The sequence below is a fragment of the Branchiostoma floridae genome, chromosome 5 (assembly GCF_000003815.2).
Source record: "Branchiostoma floridae strain S238N-H82 chromosome 5, Bfl_VNyyK, whole genome shotgun sequence".
Lineage (NCBI taxonomy): Eukaryota > Metazoa > Chordata > Leptocardii > Amphioxiformes > Branchiostomatidae > Branchiostoma > Branchiostoma floridae.
In genome coordinates, this window is record NC_049983.1 from 21,795,914 (window position 1) to 21,809,175 (window position 13,262).

Below are 13,262 nucleotides of genomic sequence, written 5' to 3' on the forward strand. Positions count from 1 at the left end.
GTTGACAATGATAGAATAGTGCCATGCTATGATCTATGAACCTTCAGCGTCCATAGCTTGATCGTCCTGTAGTCTATGGAGCCGTGGAAGGTATCGAGAACTTCCCCATGCAGACTCCTAGCACGGGCGATCCAACATGGCGGCCGAGAATCGCTTCGATCTTGAAACCGGCGGAATAACTTGAAATAACTGGTGAATACGCAGGACTTGCTGGGTTTTTTTAAATTCATAAGTGTGTAAACAATGTCTCCAGAGCGCCACACAAGGTCTTTGACCCATATACACTGCATTTTAGAGTCGTTTGTGGTCGTTTGTGGTATTTCCGAGTTGTTTGTGGTCGTTTGTGGTATTTAGGCAGACAGTTTCAGGAAGACTACACCTGAAAGTCAAATCCACAAAGCTCCATCCAATAAACAGATTTGAGGAATGTTCTAAAGTTCTTGAAGATTCTGCAGAAAGGTTGATGTTCGTCGCTGCACGCCCTAGTTGCCCGGATGTGAAACTTTGGTACTTCCCCGTCGACGTCAATGCGTCAAGGTAGCACACAATGGGGGTGGATTTGTTTAGTACGTGCTAGGTCAATGTTTTTCTTCCCATTGAGACACCATCATTGGTGGGCGACTAAAGGTGGCATTTAGTTACACTTAGGAGTGTATGCAAGAGACGAGTGAAACTAAGGCAATTTGACGTTACAACAACCTTTTCTCCCTTGCTTTTCAGACCACACGGTGAATGCTTCCGTACGAACAGACGGTCTCGTGCTAAAGTTACATGTACATGACGTTACCGTTACAGGTGCCCGCAGTCTCAGATAACCAAGATAAACAGCTTTATTGATTACTTTACCCCATAGGGTGAATCTGGCTACTGGTAAGGGTGTTGACCAACGGAAATGTTTCTTCATCTGGTTTTGGCAATCACACGCAATGATGCCAAAGGAATTGAGAGAAAACATTCATTGGAAAACGACAAAGCCCATGAAGGTGACGTGAACCGCCATTCTTGTTTTAAACGCCTTGTATAGTTTTCTGATACAGGGTTATGACTGCTAGCCGAAATATCATCACAGCACGTTATAGCTATCTAAACACTGACTGGAGTTGCTGACAGAAAAAACAAACTTTTTAGATGTGAAAATCTTCGGCGAGGTCTGAAATGAAGGCTAGTGCACGGTAGCCCCCAAACGCTCTTGTGCCAACATAACAGACGATATTACAGAAACACTGTTGTTTTTCAACAGCAGAACTGAGCGTATCAAAGTTCATTGCACTGTTCGGATCGTCACCGATTGACAGCTAGGAGATAAACCAAGCCCATTAGTCCGAGTTAAGTCTTAGTTCAACTTGATATATTTTAGATTCATTCACGGCACCAAAGACCCCTTAGTTCCTGTCTACCACCTGTGGATAGGCAAGGCATGGAGGGGGGGGGCATATTTACGTCAGAAAACATCACATACGGTCGATCGGAAATTTGAACCCTCCAAAGGAAACCATATTATGTGAATGATATCTTCGTGTTTTGCAAGAAGACTACTTCTGAAAGTCAATCATTAAAACTACATTCAATAATTGATTTGATATTCATGCTAACCATGCACTTAGATGCTTGGAGTCTAACGTTATGTTTGAAAGCATCCAAAAAGGTACCTTCTAGCTTTTCTTCGAGAAGCCCTGCCATCTGTGCGACCGTTAAACCACGCTCTCAGCCGAAAGTCAACATGTTGACGACTGAGGAGGTTGATAGTCGTCGCTTAAATAATGGCACTCCATACTAAAGTAGCCCGGATGCGAAACCTTGAGACTTCCCCGACAGTGCGTCGGCTATTTAGGGCAGCACACAATGGGTGTACACTTGTCTACGTGCTCATTGGTTTATCCCATGGAGAGACTCTCATTGGTGGGCAACTAAAAGTGCAATTTAGTATTTATCGCACTAGGACTGAATGCAAGAGAAGAATGAAACTAAGCTTATAACTTTAAGGTAATTTGAAACTACAACAAACTTTTCTTCTTTGCTTTTCAGACCATTGTGAATGCTTCACAGGTGCTCAGATAACCACGTTGTATTTTTATAAAATTTATCGATTACTTTACCACATAGGGTACTGGCTACTGTTAAACCCCGGGAATATTTGACTCATCTGGTTTAATTTTGGCCATCACTGATGCCAAAGGAATTGAGAAATCTTCATCAGAAAAACGACACTGCCCAAAGGTGACCCGCCATACTTGCACCTAGTTTTTAGCCTGGGTACCATCGCTATAGAAGATAGTAGCGATCAAATACTGCAAGGTGTCGTTGACAGAAATAAAGAGGAAAAAAGCCCGGCTGAAGTCTGCATTGTAGGGTAGTCCGCAAGTGACCACAGTCGCCTTTGTGTCAGCATAATAACGGACGCTGTAACTGATACGCATTTGTTTTTCAACACTGACAACAGCGCTGAAATTGAGCGTATAAAGTGCAAAGTTCATTCTATTGTCATGAGCGCCGCCATCAAGAATGCTGGGGATACCGTAGCAAGGCGATAATCAACAGACCGTTTCTATCGGAAGACAAAAGAAGCTGTTCATGTACCATGCAAAATAGACAGACATTAGGCTAGACATATGTCACCCATATTCCTAAACACCGTACCAAGCCTCCAATTGACAGGTTAAAGTTAACTCATCAGGGATGAGAAAAACTATGTCTATTATAATAACCCTCCTTGGTCTTAGTTAAATTTATAGAGGAGATTCTACATTCATACAAGGCACCAAATAGCCTATAATTTACTGTCTAGCACCTGTGAAAAGGAAAAGTATGGGAAACATGATATACCATATTCTAGCTTCCGGCTTCCTACCCTAAGTAAGGGAATAACGCACACAAAATAAATGGTCACACAGAAAATATAAGCAAAAGAAGAAGAACATATCTTGAGAATGATATCTTTGCGTTCTGTAAGAAGATTACTTCTGAGAGTCAAATCCATAAAACTACATATAGAATAAATAGATTCCATATCAATGCTATGGCGGCTAGGCTGCTTGTAGTTCAATCTATAGTTTGTTACTAATAACAAGTATATTGAAAGCATAAAACAATTTTTAGAAAAGTTACCTTCTTCGAGAAGCCCTGCCATCTTGGAGACCGTTAAACAATGCTCTCAGCCGAAAGGCAACATGTTGACGACTGAGGAATGTTCTCTCTCGATGACTGGACTAGAAAAGGTCGATGGTCGTCCGACCTTAAGTAGACTGGCACACCCTTAAAGTACAAGTTACCCGGATGTGAAACCTTGGGACTTCCCCGATAATGCGTCAGCTTTTCAATTAGCGCACAATGGAGGTCACAAACATGGTATTTATTTATGATCATTGGAGGGCTCGGAGTCACGAATTATCATCTTCCTTCACTCGTTGGTTTTATTCGGCGGTTATAGCAAAGGCGCAGACTTTATGGCATCAGATACACCTCGTCATTGACCCGTAACATTTTGGTGAATGTTGTAGATACAGTGTATGTGAAAGGACAAGAGCAAAGGCTGTGATACAATTACCGTAAATAGTTTCATCATTTTGGTAAATCAATTGAACATAGAAGAAGACAGCAGACAGACAGTCAAAACGTTTGACAAGCAGAAAAAATAAACTTGTTTGCGTAAGAAAATATGTTCAAGTGACAGTTGATTTATTCAAGTGATTGACAGGTGTAGTAGATAGATGCTAATCATCAACAAAAACAGAGAAAATTGCATAAGGGCCATGGGTCAGGGACGCACACTAAGTACTGCATGATAGGTCATGATATAACTGTCAGCCCCCTCCCCACACGCTGACTTTACCAAAATCAGGGAACAATGGTCATCTGCCTAGGGGCAACATTACACAACAGAGTGGCTCAGCGAGATCACCTAGCTATAGATACAACAACAGTCAACAAAACATTCAAGGACACACAGGCACTGGGTAAGAACCCCGTCAAATTTCTCGTGCTCTGAAAGGCTTTTCACAGCTCCTTGGGTCATGACAGCAAATTGGGAACATTCTGTAGTTGTTCGTCTTAGTCTGACGGAAACACTTGCGGATTCGTGTCGGTCATATCAACACCTCGCTGAAAATCGTGCGACAGAAACATGGTACTACGAACGTGACAATATTTGTCCATGTACATTTAATGTGACTGCAACGGATACCACAGAGGTAGTGTGATATCTATTTTCCCTTGTTACTATGTTGTTGTTGTCCCTAATCTTTCAAAAGAATTAATCGTACGTAACGTTAGATATGCCTTTTGTAGCTTCTGTTGTGTTAAAAACGCCATATCATAAAGTAGCCCTCCATTATGTATTTCCAGGATGAAATATGAACGATATTCGGAACAAGTCGCTCCTAAAAGCGTGCACGGTTGCATGTAAGGTTTTGTTATTGAGTCGGGGAATAACACACGTAACAATATTAATTTCAACGACGTATATTCATATGCTAAATTGTCACATTGCTGTCAAACATAACAGACATTGCAGTTGCAAGTCAATCATGGCGTCGGGGGACATGTTCGGCTTTGTGTCACTGTGTGGTCCTTCATAGTTGTCCAACGGGTTGAGATGAGACCCTTAAAATAGCTACAGGTGTGTGTGTGTGGGAGAGGGGAGGGGGCAATTTTCTCACGAAGGTTGCCATGTCATTCTCATGAAAGCAACAGAAGGGCTAGTCTCCAAGCAGATCCTACGGTGCCTTAGAGATAGTATCAAAGCAGGCCAAGTCAAACGCTTCCGGCTACTCTCATTGGCTTTGATACTAACTGATTAGGCCACTGTAGGGTCTGCTTGGAGACTACAGAAGGGCCTGTATTCAACCTTTTAACAATAAGAAGTCTCGTATAGTCTCAAAATTGACATATTCCTCTACCATCCACAATAGTTTCCGTCTCGATGGCGTGCACAGGAGAATAAATACTACCCAAATACTACCCAAACTGCTACGGGAGCCGCGGATAAATACTGATATTGTGTTCTGCGACCTTAAATCGAATGACTGGGATGATAAACTGATATGCCAATGATGGATCCTAATGGGACAAACAGCACCGTTTCGAACGCTTCCTTCTACGTTGCTTACGGCGTCCAAGGGTTCATATCTGTGATAGGACTGCTCGCCAACGCCTTCATCATCTTCCTCCTTGCGCGGTATCCTGCCGTCAGAAGCGTCGCCAACGTCTACGTGGGAAACCTGGCCGTGGCTGATTTCGGCTTCTGCCTGTACAGCCTTGTGCAGACGCCGCTGTCCGTACTGGAGGAGGACCCCAGTATGGGTACTGATAACGATTCCCTCAGCTACCAAAGAGGGTTTGTTTTTGTTTTCTTTCTTTGTATGCTTCTTCTTACGGTGTTCTTTAATGATTTTGTACAGGTATACTTCACTATTAGTATTCCTGAAGCCTTCTAGTAATTCTCCATACAATGATCGGTTTACGAAGACGACACAGATGACTTGTTTATTTGTTTGTTTGTTTGTTTATTGCAAAGGACTACTAAACTAGCCGGTGGCTACTACGAAAAGCTAGCATTGCATACTGTTGCATAATGTTCCAGGTTATAAGTATTAGATTTTTTACTGGTATTCATAAAGTAGATTAGTTAGTAGATAGCAATAGTCTAGCAACTAGGCCCCACATGGCCATGAACGACAAGAAGCAGAAACTTGAAATGGAGCCAGTCAAGTAAAGGGATGGGTACCAATGCAACCCTGGCATGATGATGATGGTGACCTGTCATGTATGTACAAGTTGCCATACATTGTACCTGTTACAATTGTGTCGCGGAATAAAGATCTCTCTCTCTCTCTCATTCCTCCTAGGTGTGACGTCGGTCGCGTCCTTGCCATTTTGTTCGCGTCAGCCAGCGTGTTCCACCTGACGGCGATCGCCGTGGAGCGTCATCACGCCGTCACGGCTCCCCTGGACCACCTGCAGCACAGAAGCGTCAGGAGGGCCCTGGTGACCTGCCTGGTGTGCTGGACGGCAGCCATCTTCACTGCAGCGCTCGACACCGTGATACGGAACGTCATCACCCAAACCTGGGACTTCACCGCTCAGAGCCTCTTCGAATGCGTTTATCTCAAGTACATTGGCTCTTCAACGAATGGCACCAACCCCTTGCTCTTCCTAGCCATTCTTATATTTGTGATTGCGTACGTAACGCCAGCTTGTGTGATGATACCGTTGTACGTCCGTGTCTTTTGGGAAGTCCAAAAGTCTAACAGATTTGCGGCGAGGAATGACGAACAAGCCGTCCGGATGGTGGTCGTTGTCACTGTTTTCTTCCTGGTCTGCTGGCTGCCGTTCCACGTCACTTCCGTCGTCATCGCGTCATCCGGTTACCATGGAGACGAGGAGGCGCTGCACGCGTGCTGGGCGTTCGGATTGGTCAACTCGGCCGCGAACCCCTTTCTGTACGCCCTTCTCGGACGGAAGTTTCGCGGGCAGATAAGACAGATGTTCGGCAACGCTGCGCCGTGCAGAGGGACAAGGAAGCAGAGACAAAGCAATGTCGCCCATCCAGACAGTACCAGCGTAGATACAACAGTCTCCCAGTCTCAAACAACGTACCTATAGATACAGATTCAGTGTCTAAAGCTATGCTCAATTTTGTAGTTTGATATTCACTCTGTGTTAACTATATAATGTTCTTGCTCTATGTAATATCCAGACTATAGTATTGATATGTGTTAAGGGGATAGGACGTTTAAAAACTTAGCTTGAAAGTTTTGTCATTCCCCTTCCCAAACCGTAAAGTAAGTATCTACCATTACCAAAATGTGTAGCACATGCGATTATACCAGCAAGGGCTGGCGACCTGATTACCCAAACCCCTTTCTGTACGCCCTTCTTGGGCGGAAGTTTCGCGGGCAGATCAGGCTGATGTTCGACAACGCTGCGCCGTGCAGAGAGAAGAGAAAGCAGAGACAAAATAATGTCGCCAATCCAGACAGTACAAGCGTAGATACAACAGGCTCCCAGTCTCAAACAACATATCTATAGATACTGATTCAATTTTGGTCGAGTTGAATATTCACTCAAGGTAATCTACATCATGTTCTTGCTCTATGTATTACCCAGACTAGAGTCTTGATATGTGTCAAGGGACATGAAAATTTAAAGTTTTGCCTTTCCCCGTCCCAAGGAAGCAGAGACAAAGTAATGTCGCCCATCCAGACAGTACGTATACCAGTATAGATACAACAGTCTCCCAATCTCAAACAATGTACTTGTAAATACCGATTCAGTGTGTTAAGTTCTAAAGCGATGCTCAATTTTGAACGTGTTGGTCCTGTTCAATATTCACTCTATGTCAAACCCACACTTGTAACCGGGAAATAACTTAAAGTTAAAGGTTTTGCCGACTACCCTCACTTCCAAACTTTAGCAAATACATTTGTATCTTCCAACTATGGCAACCCGTTCAAACAATCAACAACTACAATTGCAATGTGTAGTATCTGGCACGAAATACGTGCACACGACTCTGTGAAATACTTCTAGTTTCATGTATGTCTCAACCGAAAACGGTTGACACAAATGTCATAAATGATTCCAAGGTCAAAGAAGATATGAAGGATCAAAAATGAAGAATCAATTGTTCGCATACTATATTATGTGTGTTCAGTCATTTGTTCAACCGTCCGGACCACTTAGATTTCATAATGAAGGCAACTTTTCTTGGCCAAAACTTGGTTTGACCTAGCGAGTAACTCTGGCATTGTAGCTCCTGTGGTAGTAAGTGTTGGCTGGGTTTATCACAAAATTCCTTTCCCGTGATCATCTCTATTATGCCCGTGCGGTCCATTAAAATTAAATGGTTAAAAGGATTCAAACAACTTAGACTTTAAGGACTAAACGATGTAAACTGTATCTCTGTTATGTACTTTGACCCTTGCCTCTTCCCTCATGACCTCAATGAAAAGCGGCCTGCAGGCCGATTCGAGCTTTCATGAATAAATAAAGCTTAAAACAAATCAAAATTGATTGAACTATTGTCTTTTTGTGAGGAACGTTTTGTATTACTTCGTCCGTGGGCAAGAAGTGACGCCATGTCATGGGAGGCTCATTATCATAAATGTAGGCGATCGCCCGAGGCTCGTTCAATGTGGCAGGGACGGCGTTCATGCGAAAAATAAGCGCGACTCTATCGATCTTCGGCCAACCTTCCAGAGATCGCGAAATACTAGTAGGCCCGAAGACCGTCGACAATGTGACAGGGGTATAACCGGTTCATCCAGGCAGGGTTTTCAGGTTCCCGGATGTAGGAGTGAAGTCTTTCTAAACTCCGGGCTCTCACCTGCTGCAGGCCAGCAAAGGTCGGAAGCCTCGCCTACTGTAAGTATAAAGTTGCCTTTCTATTCGAGCAAGCTGATAGCCTAAGACAAACGTCACATTTCCAAACCGGGACCCGATCGGGCTGTTTGCGGAAACGGAAAATAGAACTGTATACGTACAAATAATGCCCATGGCTATTATCATATCATATCATATCATATCATCGGATAGGAGGCAGTTTGCCTGTGAAATCCGCTTCTAACAATTACAAGTAAAAACTAGTTTCCATTTTATTTAACAATTAACAATTAAAAACTACTGTCCATTTTATTCAACAATTAACAATTAAAAGCTAGAATCCAGAGCTTATGAAAAGAGACTATAATTGCAATATAGAGTTTATGTTGGGCTAGGCGTGTACTCAACCCCCCCCCCCCCCAGTAACTGTCCAGCTTTGTATAGTTTGGTCTCTTTTATGGCATACTTTTCATTGCCCGACCGAGCCCCGGTTTGGAAATGTGACTTAGGCCTAACACATGTGCTCGTTTACCAGTCTTTTTTTGTTGCTTCTCAACTACTAACATGCATTGGCATAATACCGGTCATAAGCCTTATACCGGTCGATTAAAAATAGTGGAACTTAAAGAGATCTACACATGCAACAATAGTTATTTCTGAGGTATGCACACTTCAGACATCTAGGTGTCCAATACATCATTTACAAAGCATCGATAACAATGCATTCGAAGACAACAAGGCCAAAAGTTTTCAGGTCATTTTCGGGGCAGGCGAGCTCGTCGTGGGACAAACACACTGTCACGTTCATCGCCAGATTTGTAGATAATAATCACATGTGCTCACGGCACAAGACGAGCATGATTCAACAGCAATCTTGAATTTCTTTTGGTGACCTACAACTCGTGTAAAAGTGTGAGGAACCGTTGCATTATCGCCCGGATCTACGGCTGAATGGGTCAAATTGAACGTACGTCGCCATTTTCCCGCCATTTTTAATGCTACGGCCAGCAGTAAAGTTTTACGTCATAGCGGTTGTGACGGACCAAAATTAAATGAAAATTCTTGTCAGTATACGTCCGTTTTCTCATGACTTTTTGTATGCTCATGCAGATTTTTGTTTTGTGCAACTACTAACAGGAAAGAAAGGAACAACAGAGGATGTATAAAGGTACATAGCGGCAGTTAATTGTGCCGTGTTTCGTTCGACCGGTATAGTGCACCCCCTTCCAACCACGCGCCCGTTCTCCGTGCAATTCCGCGGTGTGTTCCAATTACGATATTATGTTTTTAGCAGGACCAGAGAGACAAAATGATTTACACAGAAGAAGTGGCAAAGGTAAGCTGTAACAGCAACATGTAACTGGAGAAAATGATGCGTTGATCATTTGCCAAATTAGCATTGCTTGAGAAATTGCAGTAAACCGACCGGTATTATGCCAATGGATGTTATATAGTGTTGTTTTTTTGTTTAGGTGACTGAATATCGTTCATAAACTCTGAACAAGATAAAGACACCAAGACAAAGATTTCAACTGAATTACATTTCTTGACGATCGATAAGACGCAAAACATATGCATGCACCAGCAAAAATCGCACTCATTCGTTACTTCCTAACATTACATTCTAATTGTTGTAACTTAAAGCCAACCAAAATATTGTTACAGTAGTCTGTCAGAACAATTAACGTCCTTGGTCAGAACTGGTCTGGCGAGTTTTACTTCGTGCATGAGGTCCGAGTCTTGTGATGGGTTAACAACTGTGCGACGAAATACAACACAGTTCTCAGGCTTGCAGCTGTAAGTACGAACGCTTTAATCGCGAATTGGGATTGGGTATTAGGTTTTCAGTATGCAGGGTATCGGTCAGCTCACGTATCCGTTTTGTAAAGGTATGGCGCTTTGTTCTTTGGCGAGATTGAAATGTTGACCTTTTGGATATAACATGGCTTAACCCTTATCCTACTGGTGTTCCCTATTCGCCAATTTAACCTTCCAGAGTGTTATTGAGTCATCTGATCAGTAAAACCAGACTTCTCCCATGCTGCTGCTGCAGAGTTTGATCCATTCGGTGTGCTTTGCTATATGGACATACCATGTCATATTTAGGTGAGAAATAGCCCCAAACACGGGACCAACATAGGACATGTAGACATGCAAATCAACAATTGCCGTGCATAGTAGGACTAGGGTTTTTAAACTCTACCTACAAAGGTCTGGTAGTGCGTAAAATGGTGAGGAAAAAGGCATAGATACGTTCATGAAGGTGAGACATCCAGGTTAACAATATTCAAATACAATTAAATTTCCGTTTTTATCCAGTCGAATAGGTTAAATTGTATTTGAAAAAATGCATAGGGTTAGTAAATGACACTTGGAAACATTTACGACGCCAAGCGAGGAAGCCATATACCTCAGTGAATTTTAGCGCGCTTACTTTCTAAAGTAAGCGTGTGTTTTGCGACAAACATCATTGTCTGTGCACGGGACCACGACATAATTGTTACTTGCTGAGCCGCAGGGCTGTCCCCTATGACCCTTCCCTCCATATAGGGACAAAAAATTTGCTTGTTGGACTAAGGAGGGTAAGTTTGTTAGACAGCGAAGCATTGTCACGCAGTCCTTTTCTGGACGTATAGTTCATCACCAGATCGAAAGTGGTCAACTGTTGGCAGGACTGCTTATCTATTTATCAGGCCCCAACATCTCCAATCTGCTAGAAGCTAGTGAGAAGGCCGTGGCTTGGCTGCAGTACTGGCACGGAACGACATGATGATGAAATGTTGGCACATATTGAGCAGCTCTAAAGCATTGAACTCAGTCTAATTTTCTTAGCCTAAGTTGAAGAGGAAGGACATGCAACATATTTTCATAATCCTACACATATTAGTCTGTCAAATTCTGTGCACTCTGAGACTCAAAAAATTAATTTGAAAAAGATGCGGTAGTTTATTTGGATGTAAAAAGGTATTTTGTAGCTTAGTCTGCTTCTTTGCGCCCTAAAAAGTAATAGCACTACGGTCAAAGCAGTTATTATGTTATATTTGCAGTGTTTATCTATGTCCACTCCTAATGACTTCCGTTTAATCTTTCACAGATTCTGAAGTAGTTCAGAGGATCACATTTGCATCTTAGTCGTCCGAGCATCCTGGAAGTGCGAACAGAATGGTGTTGTCTACGAAGAGGGATGATCTCGACGAAGATGCCAGTGACGACGAAAAGAAAGCATCTCTGAAGGCGGCAAGAGGACCCCTGCTTTCCTTGGGAGCAACGATTCTCTTCGCCTTTTCTGCAGAATTCACGGCTCTAAGTAGCAAGGGTGGAATTCCGGGTTTCCAACTCCTATTTTTCCTAAGACTGGCCCAACTTCTGGTAATTCTAGTTTGCTATCTGATCTTCCGTCCAAAGCTGATAGGCGAAAATAGACGGCAGAATTTTCTTTTGCTTCTTGAAACTATCAACAACAATGTTGCTACCGCCCTGGTGTATTTGTCCTTCACCTATGCTGCACCAGGCATCGCGTTTGGCATCATCCAAGGGGCCATGCCACTCTTTACGGGCTGTATTGGGTTTATATTTTTGAAGGAAAAAATTGGCATCATTCCTTGTTGTGGGATTTTAATCAGCATTATTGGGGTGGCTCTGGTCAGCATCGGGATGGCAAACCAGACAACAGACTCCACACACGCCATGGTCGTGTCTATCCTCCTGCCTCTTGCTGCTGCCTTCACCAAGGGACCAGACATGGTGCTAGCACGCGCTATCATGAAGGACATGTCAGGAATTACAATTCTGGTATATATAACATTGCTAGGAACTGTAGCTCAGCTCATACTCACCTACTCATTCGAGACTCCCTTTTGGGTAATGTCGGCAGAGACTGCTGGGTACGTAGCGGGGCTCGGCTTGTCCCAGGCTATAGCCATGTTGTTTTTCCTGGCAGTACTCAAAGTTGAGAAGGCAGCCATTGCTGTTGCATTGCGCACACTTGTGATACCGATCACCATCCTTCTGGACTATCTTATCCTGTCAAAGGTACCGACTGAGCTGAAGTGGGCAGGTTTGTCTCTAGTGTTGTTGGGGACAATCGTAGTCGGCATCTATACTTGGAGGACACATCATGAGGACCAGAAACGCATTGATCTTCTGAAAAAGCTGGATTTTTCTCCTCAGGAAACTGACACTGAGTAAATCCGTCTCATGAGGTCTTGGTGTACAATGATATTGACATATCACTAATGATAGTAGTAATTCTCTTCCAACGAAAGCAAAACATGTAGTTTTCCGAATTATCAAAAGTATATAGAGCTTAACTTAGCAGTTTGGTTGCGGATCTGCTAGTCTGTTTCCCGTACAAATGATGAACTGCATATCTATGTAAATATGCGTAGTCACAAGTAGGTAGATTAAAGTCATTGTCAGTATCAAGCAAGCAAGACAGCAATGTACCATCACGCTATTAAAATGTCTCAGTGAAAAGAGTATCCTTGTATTGTTTGTTTTGTTATGAACAAAAGCAAACCCCGTTTAACAACTTGATTGATATCAAATAGAAAAATATGAAATACATGTAGATGTAACCCTGGAAGACATAAAATTTTCATCAATCATCTTAGCTAAGCTGACGGCCCAAGTACTTTTTGACGAAACAGGTCACTTAAGATCTCCAGGAAGAGTAGTAAAGACACATTGTTTCACTAAAGGAGTTTCCTTATAAACATAAGTATAAATCTTGTACTAAGGCTAACGTCACATTTCAAACCGGGGCCCGGTCGGACAGCTTTCGGGAACGAAAAGTATGATACAAAAGACACCAAACTACACAAAACGTTAAGACTTTGTAGGTAGAATTCGTGGGCATTTTTTGATCATATTTGTACGTATACATTTCTATCTTTCGTTTCCTCAAACAGCCCGGCCGGGCCCAGATCCTACGGTAGCATAAG

At 42.9% G+C, this 13,262-nt stretch overlaps 3 protein-coding genes across 5 annotated transcripts in view; 2 read left to right on the forward strand and 1 right to left on the reverse strand.

The window, feature by feature from the left end:
* Window positions 1-3,127, reverse strand: part of LOC118416264 (sacsin-like) — a 22,173-nt gene extending 19,046 nt beyond the window's left edge. Inside the window, exon 1 of the mRNA XM_035821350.1 lies at window positions 3,106-3,127. Within this exon, the coding sequence (XP_035677243.1) occupies window positions 3,106-3,127 (22 nt within the window). The remainder of the gene's footprint in view (window positions 1-3,105) is intronic.
* Window positions 3,128-5,048: 1,921 nt separating this feature from the next.
* On the forward strand, window positions 5,049-6,600 carry LOC118416265 (allatostatin-A receptor-like). The gene is made up of 2 exons (XM_035821351.1): window positions 5,049-5,332; window positions 5,844-6,600. The coding sequence occupies exons 1-2, from the start codon at window positions 5,049-5,051 to the stop codon at window positions 6,598-6,600; spliced, it is 1,041 nt and encodes a 346-aa protein (XP_035677244.1).
* Window positions 6,601-8,273: 1,673 nt separating this feature from the next.
* Window positions 8,274-13,256, forward strand: LOC118416922. 3 transcript variants are annotated; one of them, XM_035822223.1, is made up of 2 exons: window positions 8,274-8,361; window positions 11,414-13,256. In XM_035822223.1, the coding sequence occupies exon 2, from the start codon at window positions 11,482-11,484 to the stop codon at window positions 12,505-12,507; it is 1,026 nt and encodes a 341-aa protein (XP_035678116.1). In that variant the 5' UTR covers window positions 8,274-8,361; window positions 11,414-11,481; the 3' UTR covers window positions 12,508-13,256. The 3 variants fall into 3 exon arrangements, with proteins under 3 accessions (XP_035678116.1, XP_035678115.1, XP_035678117.1); XM_035822222.1 differs by lacking the exon at window positions 8,274-8,361 and adding an exon at window positions 10,045-10,116; XM_035822224.1 differs by lacking the exon at window positions 8,274-8,361 and adding an exon at window positions 10,124-10,208.
* The last annotated feature ends 6 nt before the right edge of the window (window positions 13,257-13,262 follow it).